The sequence below is a fragment of the Cervus elaphus genome, chromosome 11 (genome assembly GCF_910594005.1).
Source record: "Cervus elaphus chromosome 11, mCerEla1.1, whole genome shotgun sequence".
Classification (NCBI taxonomy): Eukaryota; Metazoa; Chordata; class Mammalia; order Artiodactyla; family Cervidae; genus Cervus; species Cervus elaphus.
The window spans coordinates 2,807,398-2,826,955 of NC_057825.1; the positions used below are offsets into that span (position 1 = coordinate 2,807,398).

General features: G+C 60.9%; 3 protein-coding genes across 8 annotated transcripts; 2 read left to right on the forward strand and 1 right to left on the reverse strand.

The window, feature by feature from the left end:
- Positions 1-127: 127 nt before the first annotated feature.
- Positions 128-11,724, forward strand: SURF4 (surfeit 4). The gene is made up of 6 exons (XM_043916463.1): positions 128-327; positions 7,017-7,203; positions 7,735-7,811; positions 8,305-8,348; positions 8,657-8,843; positions 9,467-11,724. The coding sequence occupies exons 1-6, from the start codon at positions 280-282 to the stop codon at positions 9,731-9,733; spliced, it is 810 nt and encodes a 269-aa protein (XP_043772398.1). The 5' UTR covers positions 128-279; the 3' UTR covers positions 9,734-11,724.
- Positions 11,628-15,639, reverse strand: SURF2 (surfeit 2). Of its 2 annotated transcripts, none has more exons than XM_043916467.1 (6): positions 15,489-15,639; positions 15,237-15,391; positions 13,925-14,010; positions 12,958-13,143; positions 12,628-12,794; positions 11,628-12,094 (listed from the first exon to the last, which is right to left on the reverse strand). In XM_043916467.1, the coding sequence occupies exons 1-6, from the start codon at positions 15,564-15,566 to the stop codon at positions 12,011-12,013; spliced, it is 756 nt and encodes a 251-aa protein (XP_043772402.1). In that variant the 5' UTR covers positions 15,567-15,639; the 3' UTR covers positions 11,628-12,010. The 2 variants fall into 2 exon arrangements, with proteins under 2 accessions (XP_043772402.1, XP_043772401.1); XM_043916466.1 differs by having other exon boundaries at positions 13,925-14,028.
- A 35-nt stretch (positions 15,640-15,674) lies between these two features.
- On the forward strand, positions 15,675-19,537 carry LOC122702707 (surfeit locus protein 1). Of its 5 annotated transcripts, none has more exons than XM_043916450.1 (9): positions 15,675-15,773; positions 15,870-15,921; positions 16,817-16,950; positions 17,031-17,113; positions 17,774-17,965; positions 18,731-18,803; positions 18,884-19,046; positions 19,208-19,289; positions 19,365-19,537. In XM_043916450.1, exons 1-9 carry the CDS (start codon positions 15,696-15,698, stop codon positions 19,432-19,434), a joined length of 927 nt encoding a protein of 308 aa, XP_043772385.1. In that variant the 5' UTR covers positions 15,675-15,695; the 3' UTR covers positions 19,435-19,537. The 5 variants fall into 5 exon arrangements, with proteins under 5 accessions (XP_043772385.1, XP_043772389.1, XP_043772386.1 ...); XM_043916454.1 differs by having other exon boundaries at positions 15,708-15,773; positions 16,766-16,950; XM_043916452.1 differs by having other exon boundaries at positions 15,723-15,773; positions 16,730-16,950.
- Positions 19,538-19,558: the final 21 nt, after the last annotated feature.

Here is a 19,558-nt window from a genome sequence, read left to right on the forward strand (position 1 = left end):
TTTCAGCAGGCCGGCCCTCAGGGGCGGGGCCTCGCGCGGGGAGGGCGGGGCCTGAGTGTGGCGGGCCGCGCGCGGCCCCTTTAAGGCGCGGCCGGGGCGGGCCCCGCGGCGCGGCCCCTTTAAGGGTTGGCCTACGTGGCAGCCGCTGGAGCCGCGGACGCGGAGCGAGGCCGGCCGCCGGGCACTTCCTGTGGAGGCCGCAGCGGGCGCGGGCGCCGACGGGCCGAGCGCCGAGGGAGCGAGCGAGCGAGCGAGCGAGCCGAGCCTCCTGCCGCCGCCATGGGCCAGAACGACCTGATGGGCACGGCCGAGGACTTCGCCGACCAGGTGCGGCCTGCGGGCCCGTCGGCCCGGGGCGCCCCCTAACCCCGGCCCTCCTGTCGGGCCCCCGGCCTGGGTGCCCCCGGGGCCCCGCCCGTGCCCCGCGGAGCCGGCCCCCGGGCCGCCCCGAGGCCTGGGCCGGGCGCCCCCCCCCCGCCTCGATACCCCGCCGGGCTCGCTCCCCCTCCCCCAGCCGGGGCCCTGCCTCCCGGGCTCGCCGCCTGCCCGGGCCGGGGGCACCCCCAAACTCGTCCTCGGGGGCCCAGCCCGCCCTTGCGCCGCCTGCGCGCCGGGGCGCCCTGGGTGTGTTCGCCGGGCCCGGGCTTCGGGCGCCCAGCTCTGTGGGCCTGTCCTCCCTGCCTGATCGGCCCGGCTCGTCCTAGACGCCGAGGGGCGCCAGCGGCTGTCTCCGCGCCTCCCGAGAAGGGGCCTGAGGCCCCGGGGTGGGATGGGGGATGCTTGGGGAGCGTCCTCGCCTTTCTGCACCGCTGGGTCGTCCCTGCACGCGTGTCCTTCCACTGGGCATTCTTAGGGGGCGGATCCTGAGCAGGGGGGTTGGTCAGATTGGAGGCCTGAGGGGGTCCTCCCGGTGGAAAGGGGGGCGCCCTGGTAGGCACCCCCACTGCAGAAAGTCACGGCACTGTTTCTTTGCTCTGTCCCAGACGTGTTGGGTTCACAGGGTCCCTTTGACCCTTCCCTTCCATCTTCCTTCCCTGTCTGGACTCTGCCCCGCGTTGAAATGAATGGGTATCTGTCTGTACACACAGCTGGGGGGAGGGGGACGCCTACCTTCCTGTTTGAGGAGACCAGGAGTGTCCAGGTGGCATTCCTAGCAACAGGGAAGCGGGCCCTTGGAACAGGCCACTGAGTCACTGCTAAAGGTGCTCGGAATCTAGACGGACAGAACCAGGTCCTGCAAAGGGTCCTCCCACCATCTCCTTCGACCAAGCTTGGCCCGGAGACCATGGCGGTGGTTCTTTAGCCGTGCACCTTTTACTTCTGAAAGTGTCCCGTTATGTCTACAGACCTGTAGGAAGAGCCGCGGCCGGCCCAACCGCCATGCTGTCTTTGGTTACTTCATGGGTGTGTGGCTTCGTCGGAGTTAAAAGTAGTGAGGTTTAAGTTTCTGTTTTTATGGGGGTGGTTATAATTCATCGTACTCCAAGGCTGGGCTCACTGGAAGGGGTGTGTGTGTGTGTGTGTATGTGTGTGAGAGAGAGATTTTTAAACAATAGTTAAGTGAGCTGTTTTCTAATCAGTTATTGGTGAACAAGATTTCCTGTCGTTCCCCTGACGGATGAGATCTCTCTAGCGTGACCTCCCCGTTGGGTTCTCCCAGCCCCACTTTCCTGTGAGCTGCCTATGTTACCAAACAGTGTGGGGCTAAAACAGTCAACTTGAAGAAATGTTTTTCCCTCAGGTCATGCTTTTGTGTTTACAATCTAAAAATTGTATTTCTTGCAAAAGCAATTTGTATAGAAAGCTCTCAAAAACCAAGCCAGCCGGCTTTGTCCACTTTCATTGACATGATTTTAGTGACCCAGTTTTGTTTCCCCAAGTAGCCGCCACCTAAGGAGACGGCTCCGTGCAGCCATGGTAGCCGTAAGAGCCTCGTACACTCTCTCTGCAGCCCGGAAAAACCCTGGTTTTGCAAGTGAATTTCATAACTGAATCTAGATAAAATGTCTCCACTCAAGTTGCTGCCAACTATCAAATGATAAACCCTCCTCCTGCCAAAAAAAAAAAATCAGACTCTCTTTACGTAATCCTTTCTTTTTTTTCTCCATGCATTTTGTTTGCTTTAAATGAAAGCAGCAGAATCTTGGAACCAAAAGGCCCTCGAGGGGCGCACAGGATCAACCTGTACCGGTTTCACTGCTGAGGCTCCTGGGGCCACGGCCCTGGGCAAAGCCCAGTGTCACACGCAAGATGCTTCTCATGCCTGGTGTTTTTCTATAAGAGAGCACGCCGCCTAAAATCTGGGAAAACAAGGCTGCATCTGCCGGGCAGGGCAGGCTCCTGCGGTCAGTTTTTGAGGGCCAGAGCCCACCTTGGTGGTGACAGCTGTCCGCAGACACCTCCGTGCCCTTCCGTGGGCGACTTGGGAGGGCGGGGCCAGGCTGTGCTGTCACCACCGAAGTTAGGAGCTGCTTCTGCCACCTGGCCTGGTGTGAGAGAAAGACGTGGATGGGTGATGGGGCACAGAGCAAAAGCGATGGCTTCCTATGGACAGAGTCTGGCCCAGCTGGGCTGGCGGTTTTATTTTTTGATGTTGATCCACATGGTGCTAAACCAGCTGCCAACAGTAAAGGTGCAGAAAGTCTGGGCTTTTAAGATGAAAATGATCTCCCTTGAAGGGATTGGGGAAATGTCATGAAAGTCACTGATGTGACCGATAAATATAAGCATGACATATCTGTCTTTTCTAACCTCATCTTCAGAAAACAAAAGCAAAAATGAAGGGACAGAAAGTCGGCCAGAAGTGAGCGGGGTCTCAGAAGGGCTGTGTGTCCCCTGAAAGCTACGATGGTAATCCGGAATCTCCAGTGCTCCGGCATGGGGCCAAGTTGTCCGTGCACACTCGTTGTGTTGCCCCAGGGTCCCGGGAGCTTGGGCCACAGTGCTTCCCTCTTCAGATGCAGAGAGGGAGGTCTGTGTGGTCTCGCACGGCTCGTGGTGGGCCGCCACATTGAGTCGGCAAGCTGCAACCTTCCTTCAGGCCTGCAGAGGCATGAGTGTGGGTGAGTGGTCCGGCTGCTTGCAGCCAGCAGGCTCAGCTGCCTCTTTGGCATCAGGCTTCTTGCCCTGGGTGGCAGGGACAGCGTCCTCCTGCTGGAGAAAGTGCTGAGAGAGCTGTCTGCGGAAGCTGGCATCCGGAAGCCATCTGAGCCTGGGTCTGAAGGGGCCAGAGACTCATCAACTCGGCAATCCAAAATGACGCCCATCCCCTGCCGCTGGGACTCACGGCCAGGCTGCAGGCTGTGACTCCCAAGCACATTTGCCCCAGTAAATAATATTAACACTTAATGGGTTGTGTCACCAAGGTGACAGATAAGCTGCATGAGGCCTTGCTGTCCGTGTGGCCTTTGGTATTTCCACCTGTCCTCTGGCAGGACAGAGCCAGTCCTGGGCGCTCTCACCTCCAGGAGCTCCCTTTGGCCTCTGGTCAAGCGCTGGGGAGCAGGGACGGCCCTGGCGGGACGCTGAGCCAGGCCCCGCAGCCCCCAGGTCTCGGGCTGTGCCTTAGCCCGTGTGGAGCCCCGGTGTGGGTCGCGTTTGGGACGGTGCTGGGTGGCTTCGTGTTCCGTTCCTTTGTCATCCCTCCCCCACAGGGGCTTCCGGCCTCACACCAAAAGAGCGGGGAGAGGGCAGAGAGGAGCCGGCTGACTCACTCTCCCCTGCTCCGACCTCAGACAGGCGGTTCTGAGAAGGCGCCCTGCCTCCCTGCCTCTTGGGTAGCGGGTGGAGCGCGGGGTGGGGGCGGTGGCAGGGGCGGCGGCGGCGGCGGGGCTTCTCCCGGAAGGTCAGGAGCAGCCTGGCCCTGCTCCTCTCTCCTGGTGCTGTGTCCCGTGTGGGCTTTCAGTAGGGAAGCCAGGCCCTCTCTCCAGCCCAGGGCCGACCGCCACCTCTTTCTGGATCTCCAGGTGCTGCGTGGCCTTACAGAGCTCCCGGGGAGACTCGCTGGGGGTCCGGGGGTCCTGGTGGATGTGCCCCTGTGAGTCACTGGCCTCAGGTACCAGCCCTGACTCAGCCTGATGGGCCGGAGGTCCCTGGCTGCAGGCTCTAATCTTCTGGGGTGTGCAGGCTCGGAGCGGCCCTGGAGAAGGGCAGCCCCAGTTCTCAGGGTGCACGGAAGCCTGACCCACCTCTTGCCTCTGCCTGCAAGTTCTCATGAACCAAGAATTGTAGCCTGTTTTCCTCAAGTCCCTTTTGTCCTGAACACTCGGAGAGAGTAGGTTTCCCCGTGTTCTCTGGGAGCTGCAGGTGGCTGTGTGATGTGATGGCCGTGTCACAGAGCCACGTCCCAGCTTGGGTACAGCTGCCGCTTAAATCCCTGCCGCTCAGAAACCACAGCCCCTTGTACAGACACTTCAGCTCTGTAGGTAAGCCCTCAGATGGGGTCCTGCTTAGGACCCATATGCCACACTTGACCGTGAGCTTCCTGCGAAAGGCCTGCCCCCTAGAGGGTGACAGACCCTGTCCCTTGTCTTGCAGGCCCTGCCCACTCAGCGTCTCCCTCCGGCCTTCCCATTGTGACCCTCTGCCCGGCACACGGCATGGGTGACCACTCTGAGTGCATGGGCCGCAGGCAGCCCCGGCCTCGGGACCCATGGTGTGTGCAGGAGGCCAGCTTGGTGTGAGCGCTGGCCCAGTGGCCTCTGGGTGCTGCCTCAGGGGCTCCCCTGCTGCGCCGAGGGCTCGCTGTCTGCAGCACGGTGTGGGACCAGGGGCCAGACGCTGAGACCGCGATGTGTGCAGGCGAGGTTCAGACTGGGGCTGGTCTCACGCTGTCACACCTAGCCGTCCTCCTCCGTGTTCAGTCCAAACAGGTGCTCATTAGACGTGGCTGGTTACAGAGAGGCTCTGTGGCCTGATTTGTAAAATAGCCCGAAACCTGGCCCACATTGCTGTTTAGCTGCTAGGTCATGTCCAACTCTTTGTGACCCCATGGGCTGTAGCCCGCCAGGCTCCTCTGTCCATGGGATTTCCCAGGCAAGAATACTGAAGTGGGTTGCCATTTCCTTCTCCAGAGGATCTTCATGACCCAGGAATCAAACCCACGTCTCCTGCATTGGCAGGCGGATTCTTTATCACTGAGATGTGCTTAGTTTAGAGCGCAGATACCTGAATGTTTGCAGTTTTTTCTAATGCAGAGAGATGTCTGTCTTGGCATGTCTGCACTTGGAAGGAGTGAATTACCTGTCCGAAGAGAACTTCTCTCCGCCGCTCTCTAATCCCCTTGACCCAGACACTCAAATTAAGAGTGCAGACGTGTCATGGAGGCTTTAAACACTGCCTCCGTCTTGCGGTTTAGGGGCCAGTGAAGGCGAGTTGGCCCCTGCCTGGGACTCTCAGTCCACACTGCCCTCCTGGTGGGCTGTGCCAGCCTCATACGGCTTTCCCCAGGTGTCGACACCCTGCTGAGGCCTGTGTTGTCGCCAGGGCTTCTTGGCTGGTGGCGGGGCCTCCCGGGCTGGGTGATTACCCTGCTGCTGGGCGTTTTGATTCAGGCACTGAGGCAGAAATGGGAGGGTGTGTGGCGTCCGCTGTCCCCACAGCTCCTGATCTGAAGTGCTTCTACCTACGTGGCCTCCAGACTTCATGTAGGTGTATTGGGGGCCTCTTTTTTTTTTTCCTTTTAAAGACAAGGTTCATTGTCCTTCGCTTTTTTCCTCTGCTCATTAAGGTTGGAAAGAATCTTCACGACTATTAACCCACTGGTCCGCGCTTTGTAGGATAGGGGAGACCCCCCGCCCCCACCAAAGCATTCACTCGGCTTATCCACGGTGCGCTGGCCGTCGGGGGGTCAGAGCCAGGGTGACAGCACCAGCCGTCAGCCCCAGCCCTGGCTTCCTGCCCTGGGCCGCCCACTCGCCTGTCTGCACATCTCCCTCTCTCCCTGGGGCTCCGGCGTGATTCCATGGGGGTCAGGGGCCAAGCAGACGCGCGCACAAGCGACACCTCGGGGTCTAGGCTCTGGGACGTGGAGAGCGTGGATGCCTGGCCTTTCACCCCTCTGTCTTCAGGGCAGGCTGCTGTGGCCCAGAGCCCGGGGGAGGGGAGGCGTCTCTGTGCCAGCTAAGCCAGAACTGAAACCAAAGCTTGGTCTAAATGGCTGGCAGCCTGCTAACCATGGTGGACGGCTCTAGCAGTGCCTAGGACTTCCAGTCAGCTTTTCAAAACACCGAAATGGCAAAAATGCTCCCAGGCACACCTTCGTTTATTCCAGCAGCAGGTTAGCCAGCCTCAGAGGTTGTGACGCTCACTCGATGTCCCTTCGAGGGGTCAGACTCACGGGTGCCCTTTGGACTCTGGCTGCTGACACACCAGTCACGTGGGCGGGTACCCGATCTTTCTCCCCGGTTCCTGCTGTCATCGTGTGTCACAGGGCGTCTTTCCCTTTGTCCCTCCGCTTCGAGTGCGTGTGGTTCACCCGAATGACATTTGTCCCTCGGTTTCAAGGTGCGTGTGTGTCTCCTGGTCGGCTGTCGTGAACGGCCTGGCGGGCACAGGGCAGGAGGAAGCTTGTCTGCAGGTGTCCCCAGCTGGCGGCGCGGGGCGGGGCTGCCCCAGCAGCACAAGGGCAGCGAGGCCAGGCAGCTCTCACGGCCTTCGTGGACGCCCGTGATGGACACAGCGCGTGCCGGGGCAGCAGTGCTGCGGCAGGGAGACCCTGGGCCAGGGCGTCGCCGAGGGCCCGCTGAGTCTGTGGTGGGCGTCTGGCTTCTCACGCCCTTGGCTGAGGGTGGACGTGGTGTCCTGCAGCAGTTCCACGGGTGATGACCGTAGTTGACATGCACGCGCCGGCTGAAACGACAGAGGAGGAGGTCGGGGGCTGGACTGAGGTCTCCCTCGCCTCCAGGCAGGGTGCCCGGACGCCCCCTGCCCTCCGACGCCTGGGCGGTGCTGGGAGCGGGCGCCGGGCCTCCCCGCTCCGCCCCGCCGCCCCTCACCGCAGCTCTCCCGGCCCGCAGTTCCTGCGCGTCACGAAGCAGTACCTGCCGCACGTGGCGCGCCTCTGCCTGATCAGCACGTTCCTGGAGGACGGCATCCGCATGTGGTTCCAGTGGGGCGAGCAGCGGGACTACATCGACACCACCTGGGGCTGCGGCTACCTGCTGGCCTCCTCCTTCGTCTTCCTCAACCTGCTCGGGCAGCTGAGTGAGTGGCGCCTGGGCCCCCGCGGGCCTCCCGGGCGGCGGCCTGCGCCCCGCTCCCCCCACCAGGGCGCCGGGCGGGCCTGGGAGCGAGCCCTGCTGGCCCCTGGCTGGCTGCTCTGTGTACAGTCCTGGCTGCGTTGCTTTGAGGCCCTGGGTTCAGTGCCCAGAGCAGGAGGTACAAGGGACTGGGGGCGGCCAGTGAGGAGCCAAGGAACCCTGAACCTGGGGTCTGGAGAAGAAAACAGCGGCAAACGGAGAAGGGCGGGCCTCGGACGCCAGTGCGGCCGCATGGGCCTTGGGCCCAGCTCCCGCCGCCCGCCCGTCAGGGACAGGACAGGACTGCGGCTCCCAGCAGAGCTGCCTCTAACACACGCGACTCTAGCCAGGAGTCTGCTTTCTGGACCAGGGCTTTTGATAGGTAGAGACCACCCCCCGCCAGAGACTGCTTTCTGCTTGGGGTGGGTGGCTGGGCTGCCGCAGTGCCAGCGGCCGGGGTGGGGGTGCCGCAGCCCTGACCTCAGCCTCCTTGCAGCCGGCTGCATCCTGGTGCTGAGCAGGAACTTCGTGCAGTACGCCTGCTTCGGGCTCTTTGGCATCATCGCACTGCAGGTGAGCGGGTCTCCCTCCTGTCGCCCTGCTTAGAGCCGAGGACTCAGCCCCACTCCCCTTTCAGCCACGTGTGTCTGCCTGGAACTGCCTGGGGCCAAGCTCCGGGCTTCCACCGTTGGCCACTTCCCCGAGTTCCTCCTGACAAGGCAGCAGGTCACAGGGTTCTCTACTTCACAGAGAACACATAGCTACTCATGAAATGTTTAGCTCACATTTCATCCGGATCGGTTCCTGGAACCGCCATGTCCTCCAAAACTGGGCCCAGCTCTGAGGAAGCAGGGGCTCGTTGACAGGTCTGGGCCACCACCCGCCCTGAGGGACGCTGAGCCCCTCGCTGAGTTTGGGGCTGTTGGTGTCCCGAAAGGGTTTTGTCTGTCTTGTATTTAGATTTCTCACGTATGTTGGAAGAGTTGCCTGATGCTGTTAATTCTGTAGAAACACAAATTTGTCTGGAAATGCTGAGACTCCAGTTTCTTTTTCCTCTGTTCCTCAGACGATCGCCTACAGCATTTTGTGGGACTTGAAGTTTTTGATGAGGTAGGTGTCTCCTGGTTGGTGGCTAGTGTATGTCCTCCTGTCTCTGAAGTCAGTAGCGACTGGGTGAAGTGAGTTTCTCTGGGTCAAAACTGTGCTGCTTAGACTCTGTAGTGGACGTTGGTGAGGCCTTTTCCTCCCCATCCCTGAACCCCGAGAACACAGGTGAGAACCCCACGTCTCATGAGGGCTGAGGGTCCGGGGGGCACTGGTCAGCGGAGTCCCCTTCCTGCTGGGCCCTCCAACCCGGCCCGCCCAGCACGGGCGGGGCCTGGGGGCCCTGAGTGACCGCCGCGGGGTGTGCCCCGCAGGAACCTGGCCCTGGGAGGCGGCTTGCTGCTGCTGCTGGCTGAGTCCCGCTCCGAGGGCAAGAGCATGTTCGCGGGCGTGCCCACCGTGCGCGAGAGCTCCCCCCGGCAGTACATGCAGCTCGGGGGCCGCGTCCTGCTGGTGCTGATGTTCATGACGCTGCTCCACTTCGACGCCAGCTTCTTCTCGGTACGTCTCCCGGCTGACCCCCGGCCTTCTGGAAGGCACTGCCCCCTCCTCTCTGCGCGCTGTGCACCGCCGAGGGGCCGTCCTGCCCTGACCTCATCACAGGGCCCCTCCAGTGGGGGAAGCAGGATCACAGCACGCACACCTGCTTCTCTCTCCTTCCGGGCATGCCCGCCTGCAGCGTGTCCTGTTTGCAGGCCAGGGGTTGGGGCTGCAGAGTCGAAGGCTTCATCCTTGGCTCCTAGGAGCTTATAGAGCCGGGGCCCTGTCTGGGCAGGGTCCCCAGGAGGGGCTCCTGGCGCTGGGGGCAGGGGGCGGTTGGTCCTGAGCAGCCCCGGGGAGTGTGGTCCAGCTAACAGGGCTCCTAGGGTCAGCCGTGAGTGAGCCCGCTAATAACCCTGCCTGTGAACTGCAGACCTCGCTCCCTCCGGGGCGGCCTCTGCTGCCCTCGCCTTGGAAGCACCTCTTTTCCTTCCCTGCTTGTGAGGCTCTCGGCACACGCTGAGGTACTCCACCTTGGCGTGGGGCCTGCGGGGATGCGGGCAGCTGGAACTCGCCTTCATATCAAATGGGACACATCTCTTCTTCACATGCATTCTCATTCCATAACGTTTCAACCTACGCAGATCCTCCAGAACATCGTGGGCACGGCTCTGATGATTTTGGTGGCCATCGGCTTTAAAACCAAGCTGGCCGCCTTGACTCTTGTCGTCTGGCTGTTTGCCATCAACGTGTACTTCAACGCCTTCTGGACCATTCCCGTCTATAAGCCCATGCACGACTTCCTCAAGTACGACTTCTTCCAGACCATGTCGGTGATTGGAGGCTTGCTCCTGGTGGTGGCCCTGGGCCCCGGGGGCGTGTCCATGGACGAGAAGAAGAAAGAATGGTAACAGAGTCCTCCCTGCCTGGCTGGGGCCCGCGGCCGTCGAGGACTGGTTCAGGGTGGATTCGAGTAACTGCCAGCATCTCCTGTACCCCCTTCCCTTCCCTCCCTTGGTAAAGGCACAGATGTTTTGAGAACTTTATTTGCAGACACCTGATAATTAATGGCTAAACCTGCTATGGACCCACAGCCTGGTATCTGACCACGTGGAGCCGGCCGGCCGAGGTCAGCGCCCCCCACCCCAGGGCAGGGCTGTGGCTTCTTGGAGTGGGCATCTTGCTTGGCTGTGGCCTGTCAGCCCGGTTTTTTTGTTTCATTTTTGGGGTGGGGACCTGGAAGCTGTACTGTGAGCAGATACATTTGTGTATCATTCAGAGCAGTCTCCCTCTTATTTTTTTTTTTTTTGAAGTTTACCTTTTTTGCTAAAACTACTCAATGATCAGGGTAGCCCAGCCCAACACCAACACACTGGTTCAGACCCGCACCAGTGCCTTCCCCGTGGTCTCCGCCCTGCGCTGTGAGCCTCTTAAGGGCTGGTGAGAGCGTTCGGAGAAACCCCAGACCCAAAGAATAAGGCAGTATTGGAGTGGCAGCCGAGGCTGCGGTTCGCGGCCAGGGCGTTCCTCGGAGAAGCGGCTGGGGCCAGTACGGTTTCCGCGGGGCGATGCCTGGGAGTGCGAGGGGCTCACGGTGGGGACAAGGCCCTCAGAAAGGCCGCCCGGAGCCCGCAGGGGCTGGAGCCCAGGCCTGGCAGCACGTGGGCCTCGTCGGCACCTGCGTGCCCAGCCAGGGAGCAGCTGCCGCTGCGGGCTGGGCCGGGCCGGAGTGGGCACTCAGACCAGTTACCTCAGGCCGACCGTCCCAGAGTCGTAGCCGCAGCCGGCCTGGCACCCCCCGGCCCCGCTCGCTCCCCGCCCTCATGAGGCCGCTGCTTGCTCAGATTGTCTATTTGCTATGCTGAATGCAGCCCCAATTACTTTTTACGATTTGTGATGCCTTACCGATTGGATCTTGATCCTGTATTTAAAGTTTTCTAACATTGCCTTATACTGTGTTTCTCTTCTTGGGGGCGGGGCCGGGAGCTCTCCTCGCTGCTCTTCACTCATCCACCAGGTAGCAGAGGCCACGAGGTGACCACCAGCCCTGCGCCACCCCCGGGCCCCCCCCCAGGCCCTCCTGGGGGCCAGGCCCTCCGCGGTCTCACAGCCTTGCCTTGGAGCAGGCCCCGTCTTCTTTGGATTCGTCTGCTGGGGGTGCGAGCCTGACCCGAGGGCCTTCCCTGGGGCTTCCGGGGTCAGTCCCGAGCCCGGATCCACACGGACCCCGACCCACTCGAGCCCCTGGCCAGCTTCACAGGGCAGGGGGAGGCTGGCTCTTACCCACCAGAGCTGCTAGAACCTTTCCCACGGTCTGGACCCAGCTAACCCGAGGGGAGCATCGCCACTTTTCCAGCACCACCCGTGTGTCCCCCCCTCCCCCGAGCCCCACCACTGCAGAGGCTCCTTACATCCACCCCCAGGAGCCCACTTCCCTGCTCCCCAAGTATTTATAAGGATGGAGGACTTTCTACTTCCATCCCGCAGGCGCTCCCACACGCAGGGGGTCAGACTTGGTGTCAGTCTGGGCAGGGTGGCCTCTGTGCACACCACCCGGTCACCCAGCCTCCCGGCCCCAGGGAGCAGCGCGCTTGGCCAGGCCGCAGCTGCTCTGTGGCAGGTTTTGGTTTGTAAAAGCAGACTGACCCCTGGTGGTCACCATTCCACCGCCCCTGCCGCTGAGTGGGCCACACTCAGGGCAGGGTAGATGCTTATGTGAGAGGAAAAAGGACCTACTGAATTGATTTGAGCAAAAACAATTTCTGAAGAAAAAACAAAAAACTTTTTTTTGCTCTCTGTGGGAAATAGGTATAAATCTCATGCTGTATTTTATATCTTAGTTGTGTTTGAAAACATTTTGATTTTTGGAGACACGTCAAAATAAATAATGGCATTTGTTGTACGCAGTGTGGTCCTCTGGTGTCCGCCAGCCAGGTGGGGCCTGGCCAGGGCGATCTCTGGGTGCCCCCGCCAGGCGTCGCCCAAGGCCGTGTCCAGACGGAGGTCTTCCTTTGGGGTTCGTGCTGCTCCCTGGGTGTGGGGGTCAGACCTCAGCTGTGCAGGGGCAGCAAGCGAGGAGTGCGTGGAGCAGGTCTTGGGACACCGGCTGGACCAGTGGGGACCCTGGCGGGCTACTTCCGAGGACTTTCAGAATTCTCTCAAGATGCATTTTCCCCAGCGACCTTTCATTAACCCGACTGTTTAAAAGAGCTGAAGCTCTTAGGTTTGCGGTGGTGACTTTTGAACTTCTTTTTCAAGGAGCTGGACCGTTTCTGTGGCACAAACAGAGAACTCCCATCAGCAGGGGCATTCTGATGCGATGCCGGGGTGTTGTGAGCCTGCCCCCCAACCCCAGCCCGCAGGGAGGAAGGGACTTCAGTGGGAACCCCTGGGCAGCTTTCTGCCTGCGGCTTCCCTGATGACTCGGCGGGCAGTTAAAGGCAGCACTCGGACCCCAACCGCACAGCCCTGCCCCGCCCTCTACCAGCCCAGTGCTGCATCACTGACGGACCGTCTTTTCTGCCCCAGTCTCAGAGGTTCCGGGGGCGCTGATCGAGTCCTCTCAAGGTTCCTGTGCTGCGCCCGGGCCGCCCTGCCTTAGAGCTGGGGCCCTGAGCCTGCTCCATGCAGCCCCTTCTGTGAAGGCGCAGACCAGGAGGCAGCCCCGCCAGCACCTGTCTTGTACACTGCTGGCTTGAAATTTCAGTTGTAAAAAAAAAAAAGCTATCTGATTTTTTCTAAAGAAGCTGAAACCCACGGCTACAGGAAACGGCTGCCGCGCCGGCACCCTGGGAGACAGCACTACCTTCCTGCGCTTGAGGACGCGCTCCCGGCCCACTCCCAGGGCCCCACTGTCTTCAGGGCCCGTCTCTCGGGGGCCCCTCGGCCTCTCGTCCTCATCCTCGGTCAGAAAGTCGTCGGTGCTGTCCCCAGGCCCGGTCGCTTCCAGGTCCTTCTTGGTGAACAGCTCAGCTGCAAGGGGTAGAGGTTTGCGCTGTCTCAGGTCAAGTGCACCGCCTACGCTGAGGGGTCAGCCAGGCCCAGGACCCGAGGCGGACATGCAGGAGCAGCTCGCGGCTCGCTGATGGAATCCGCGGGGACAGCTGTGACCCGGATCCCGGGCACTCGAGCTTACGCGGGTACAGGTCTGTCATGCTGTCATCACTGTCACTTGAGGCAGCGCCGTCATTGCTGGACGGGGGCTCCCAGAAGGCTTCTCTAGGGCGAGGCGGCCCGTCACCGTCCTGCTGGTCTTCCCTCCTCCTCTTGTGCAGGAGGCAGGCCGGCACAAACTCCACGCCCCGCTCCTGACACTCCTCATCTGTGAGACAGACCACTACGCTGCCTGGCTCCCTCGTGTCTCCCCACCGTCCTCCGGCACACAGCTGGGCTTGGCCCGGGCCCTGCCACCCTCCTCCCCAGGGAAACAGCAGGAGAGCCTTCAGCTCAGCTCCTCTGGGGAGAGCAGCCAGGTGTGTGGGGGTGCGGGCCAGGGGTGGGCCAGCGGAGACCAAACAGGCCTGGAGCACTCGTTCCTTCGGCTCCAGCCAGTTTCCAGGAAGCCACGCCAGCCTGCCGCCCGGAGACTGAGGTCCGCTCAGGCACAGCAGCTGGGACCCTCCCTGGATGGTGGGCTCCATGAAGTCCCGGCTCTAGCCCTCCAGCGCACTCCCATCCACAGCTGCCAAGACCCTCTGTGGTCTCGTCCCCACCTGCCTTTCCAAGTCCACTAGCATGGTGGCACAATAGCCATCCTACAGAACCGCCCCCCCACGGCCAAGCCAAGCACTCTCCCAGCAGCCCCTCAAGTCCTGTCTGAAGAGAAACCCTCAGAGAGCCCCCTGTGTGAGGCAGGCCCACCTGGGGATGCTTTAGCACCATCTCCTTCACAGCACTTAACCCAACCCGCGTCACTCCGAGTCTGCTGCTCGCTCTGGGCCGTCTCTACCATCACCCTCTCCTCACCGTGCTGGGACCGGGCCTGGTGCATCCACCAAGGGCCACCAAAGGCTGACTGGGCTGCCGCTTCTGCCTTCTAGGGGTGCTGGTCCTGGGGAGAGCACACAAGCACCCAGACACCCACGTCCCCCGAGGCTACTCACACTTCTGCAGCGCCCTCCGGTACCGCCGGCCCTGGGCGTGTCTCAGGACGTGTTCCGGGGACTTGTTGATGTGTCGCAGGGTGAGTCTGCAGAACAGCTGGTGCCTAAGGGACAGTTCACAACCCAGGGTCCAGACCCACAGCTCTCCACCACGGCCACATCTTAGAATCACCCCTAGAGAGTCTGATGAGGGAGGTCTGCCGTGTGGCTTAGGCATCAGGATTCTTCCAAGCAACTGCAGCCTGCCACTCCTCCAGAGAGCCTCACCGTCCACCCAGAAAACAGGCCTAGACAGCCTGGCCAGCCTCCCCAGACTGCTCCAGCAGGAGAGGCATGACCACCGCTTCACAAAGTGCTGGACAGTGGGACTGTCTGCCCCCCCCCCCCCCCCGCCTTCATCTTGACTATTACTGTCAACCATGCCCTCTCGGCTAAATCAAAGCTCTCCTTTAAACTAAAGAAGGAAAAGGACCACCTTCAGAACCTCAGGTGACAGACCACAATTGTGCCAACACTCTACGAAGCACACAGGCCAGGTGGCAAACCTCGTGTTTACAAAAAAAAAACGAAATATTAACTTCAGATATGCAGACGGTACCACTGTAATGCACTACCATCCAGTAGTCATGTATGAATGTGAGAGCTGGACCATAAAGAAAGCTGAGTGCGGAAGAACTGATGATTTTGAATTGTGATGCTGGAGAAGACCTTTGAGAATCCCTTCTTCAGCAAAATCAAACCAATCACTTCTAAAGGAAATCAACCCTGAATGTTCACTGGAAGGACTTATGCTGAAGCTGAAGCTCCAATACTTTGGCTACCTAATGCAAAGAGCCGACTCAGTGGAAAAGATCCTTAGGTTGGGAAAGATTCAGAGCAAGGGGAGAAGGGGACGACAGAGGATGAGATGGTTAGCTAGCAACACCGACTCAATGGACATGAATTTGAGCAAGCTCCAGGAGATGGTGAAGGACAGAAAGGCCTGGTGCACTACAGCCCACCGGGTCGCAAAGAGTCGGACACGACTGAGCGACTGAACACACACACATACAGACACGAGCGAGATGGGGGCCTCACTTGGGGTCCCAGGTGACTCACAGCTCCAGAACTCCCACCTGCATCTCAGGTCTCCTATCAGACGGGAGGGTGGGCGCTGCCAAACTGGCCGCATCTCTGAAGAGCGCTCACTCTGCGGAGAGGGTTCGGGGCTCCGGAGTCTACCCCGTCCCGGCCAGACTCGGCACTAGAAACTGTCCCTCCCCGGGTCTCCCCGGGAAGTGCCCGGCCGCCCCGCCCTGGCCCGGCCACGTACGGGTTCTTGGTGCTGGGCACGATGTGCGGCTCGAACTCGGCGTAGTCGAAGGCCGGGGAGGCGCGGACCAGCCGCCGGTACTTCTTGCCGCGGGTGTAGACCTGGAGCTCCGGCAGGCGACAGGGCAGCTCGTGGCCGGTCAGAGCGCACCGCACCTGCGGGCGGGGGCGCGGCGCGGTCACGGGGTCCGGGCGCTGGGGGTCTCGGGGCCCGCCGTGGGGTTCCCGCACCCCACCCCCGCCCCGCTCCCACCTTGCAGGCGCCGGGCTCCAGCCGCAGGCTCGGGTGCTCGCGCAGAAAGGCGCGCACGTCGGCCGGCAGCTCGTTCATGGCTCGGCGCGCGGAGCTGGGCGCCGACCTTCGCCGGAACCACGTGGGTCGGGGGTCGGGCCGGAGGCGGGGCCGAACGACGTCCCGGAAGCAAACGCCTCCAGGGCCCGGAAGTGAGCGGGCGGGGCGATGGCGGCGGCGGTGCTGCAGCTGGGGCTGCGCGCGGCGGGGCTGCGGCCTCTCCTGTGCGCGGCGGGCGCGGGGACGGTGAGCGGGCCGGAGCGGTGCGGCCGGGCGGGGGTGCGGCCGGGCGGGCGCGCCCTCGGAGTGGGTGAGCTCAGCCGGCCTCTCGCGTCTCCGCAGACCCCGGCCAGCGTCGTCTGGAGGAGCGTCCTGGGGATCGCCCCGCGCGCAGGTGAGTTCTCCTGCAGGGACGCCCCAGGCGCCCCGGGAAAGCCTTTCAGTCCGTGCGTTCACTTTGCCGGGGGACGAGAGTGTCGCGATAATCTCTGAAACTGCCGCCCCAGCCTCGGGAGTCGGGCCCTGGGTGCGCGCGGGCTATTCTCCGTGTTTCCACCTGGCAGACAAGTGCAGCCACTGCCCGAGGCCGCCTCAAGCTGAGGCGGGGCCGACCCGAGACCGAAGCCGTCTGGGATCCTAAAGGAAAGCATGGCTTGTCTGTACAGTTTTCGTGTGGTCCCCGCGGTTCAGCAAAGGGTGTTTGTGTATAGAGCGCTGTGCGCCCTGGAAAGGCGGCTGTAAGTTTGCTCCCGGCCTGCCTTTTTTTAACCGTCCCTAAGACCTAGGTTGCTTTCCATTGATGGAACTCACGCTCTGAGAACTTAAAGGTACCTCCTGTGTACGTTTTTCTAACTTTAAATTTGTGAGCGATTCAAAAGAAAAGTCGTTCTGAGAGCTCTGTAAACCACTGTCCTGAAGTGTATCACATTCTGTCTCTGCAGAGCATGGGCAGTCCGTGCGTGTAAGTGACAGGATAGGTCAGCATGTTTTTGCAGGAAAGCCATGAGGTGGTTCCATGAGTTACCCAGGGTCATGGCGCGTGGCAGAGCCAGGCCCTAATCGCTGGATCTCATTCAGTCGGTGACTGTTGAGTGGGGGTCCTGCGCTGGGCGCTGGGTTAGGAGCTGGGCCGGGCGCAGGGGCTGCTGGTTAGCTCCGACTGCCCGTGGTCTCCGCCCTCCTTGTGTTCCACGTTCTCTCAGGCAGTCAGGGCAGCTTCAAGGAATTGGCCGCTCCAGTTCTTCTTTCCAGGGCTTCCGGCCCCATGCCCGTGCTGTGACATCTCCTAGGGTTGGCCTGGAGGCCCCGCAGGTGTGGCAGCTCTTCAGCCGAAGCAACTGCCACAAAAAGCGAAGATGAGTCCTTCCTCCGCTGGTTTCTGCTTCTTATTCCTGTGACTGCTTTTGGCCTGGGGACGTGGCAGGTAAAGGCTGACATGGCTCTCCTAGCCCTGAGCCCCTGACTGTGCTGCCGCCCACTTGGGCTCACACCCTGCGCCCACAGGTCCAGCGTCGGAAGTGGAAGCTACAGCTGATCGCAGAGCTAGAGTCGAGAGTTATGGCTGAGCCCATCCCACTGCCCGCAGAGTGAGTTTGTGCGGCTGCCCAGCTGGGGCTGGGCTCGCTCACGGTCAGCAGTGGGGCCTGGCTGCAGCTTGCCTTCCTGACTCCTCAATGGGCCTGCTCGGCTTCTTGTTGACACGCAGCTGCTGCCTGACACACACGTGTAGAAAGGCCTTTGGGCTTCACCCGTTTCCAGGCCCAGTGTAATGAGGGCTCCCGCAGTGCTGACGGCCTCCCGTAGCAGTAGTTCTTAGGTGGCGGGAGTGCAGACGTCTGTCGTGTCTGGACATGAGTGGTGTTTTGAAAATGTGCCTAGTGATTCTCCTGCCTTCTTCCCTCCTTTAAAAGCACTCGCCTACAAGGACAGCTGTTGTCATGACCCTTCCCATTCAAGGGAGCAGACAGTGGGTCATGTTTGCCTTGTAGATGGTTGCTTTTGCCCCTGTATTTTACTGAGTTCACACAGGAGTCCACAGCGTTAAGCTTTTCTTGAAAACTAGGACCGTTTGGCAGCACAGATCCTCGTTCTGCGTGCTTCCCAGGGACCCAGCCCCGCTTCGAGGGCACAGCATGCAGCCCTGTAGCCCCCATGGTGCTCGTGCATCTTCTGCTCAGGCCACGGTGGGTGGCGTGGTCTGCAGACCCTCAAGTGGGTCTCGGCTCCCCTTCTCCCGCCCTGTATAGCCCAATGGAACTGAAGAACTTGGAGTACAGGCCCGTGAAGGTCAAGGGGCACTTCGACCACTCCAAGGAGCTGTACATGATGCCGCGGACAATGGTAGACCCTGCCCGGGAGGCCCGGGAAGCCGGCCAACTCTCATCGGCGGCTGAGATCGGTGCCTACGTGGTCACTCCCTTCCACTGCACTGAACTGGGGTGAGTGGCATGTCAGGGAAGGGGTGCTGAGTGGCCTGGCAGAGGTACTGGTTCCCATGTTCCTTCTCAGCCCCAAACCCTGGGGAATCCAAGCTGCCCAGACAGCTCAACTCCTTGGAGAGTTTGAAATGTCATCCTGGTGTCATTAAGACAGCTAAGTACTGAACTTCGTCTCCGTTGTTGAGCTCCGAAGGCGAAGGAGCATGAAATAGACCTCTTTGGAGAAACCATTCAGTGGCTGACACTTAGTGATTATGGGGCAACAGGAGGGCCAGCAGAGGAGCCCCAGCCTTGCGTGGAGGGTTTCGGGTCAGGGGAGCCTTCCCAAGAGGCTGTTTGAGTAGGACGTGGTATGTAGTCAGTGCCAGCCCTGCAGCACCGCTTCCCCCACCACCACCAAGACCCAAAACTGGAGCATCAGTCTGAGAGGAAACCCCAGGGCCTCAGCCTTCGCCTTCTGGTTTTCTGCGGATGGGCCCCCGTGCTGCAGCTAGGCTAGGATAGGGAACTGAAAGCAGGAGTTGAAGGGAGAGGCAGTGGGGAGACGTCCGCCACTGGCTGTGTTGCAGCAGGTGAAACAGCAGAGGTTGGCGGTGGGGAGGGCATGAACCCACCACACTCCCGGGGTTGGAGCGCCCCCGCCCCCAGCTCGCTCTACTTCAGTCTTTCCCTTGTGCTGTCTTTGCCTGAGGCACCCAGTGACCACTCATCACCTGCATTCAGAACCTCTTCCCTGCCTGAAATAGCATGTTCTTGCTACTCTAGAATCACCATTCTGGTGAACAGAGGGTTTGTGCCCAGGAGGAAAGTGAATCCAGACACGCGGCATAAAGGCCAGGTGAGGGCCGTGGACTGTCCCCTCTGGGAGGAGCTGTCCCAGCTCTGCAGAGACACGGAATCTCTCACCTTCCCTCACAGATCGAGGGAGAGGTGGACCTGGTGGGGATGGTGAGGCTCACAGAGACCAGGAAGCCTTTTGTCCCCGAGAACAATCCGGAGCGGAACCACTGGCATTACAGGGACCTGGAGGCCATGGCCAGGCTCACAGGCGCAGAGCCCATCTTCATCGATGCGGACTTCAGTATGTTACGAGCAGCACACCCCAACACCTCCCTCTTAGCCCTGGCCATACACCTCTCCTCCTGTCCTTTACACCCCAGCGTGTATGTCGGTGGGTGGGAGTGTGCCCGACTTGGCTGAGTGCCCCCCAGACACCATGAGGACACTTCCATGTCCCTGCAGAGAGCACAGTCCCTGGTGGGCCCATCGGAGGGCAGACCAGAGTCTCCCTGCGGAACGAGCACCTGCAGTACATCATCACCTGGTAAGCCGGGGCCTGGCCTCGCCCACTCCCTCCCCCCACCCACCCCCTGACAGTGTTCCCTGCTTTCAACCCGAGGTACGGACTCTGTGCGGCTACCTCGTACCTGTGGTGCAAGAAGTTCCTAAGTTGGACTCCTGGTGTGTGAGGTTAGCAGAAGTCACCCTGTCCCTGAACAACTGAAGCCACTTCAAGAGATTTGGTTTTATGCTGATCATGTGCTCTTGGTATAAATAAATCTCTGCACCACACAAAGTGCCTTTCTTTCCACC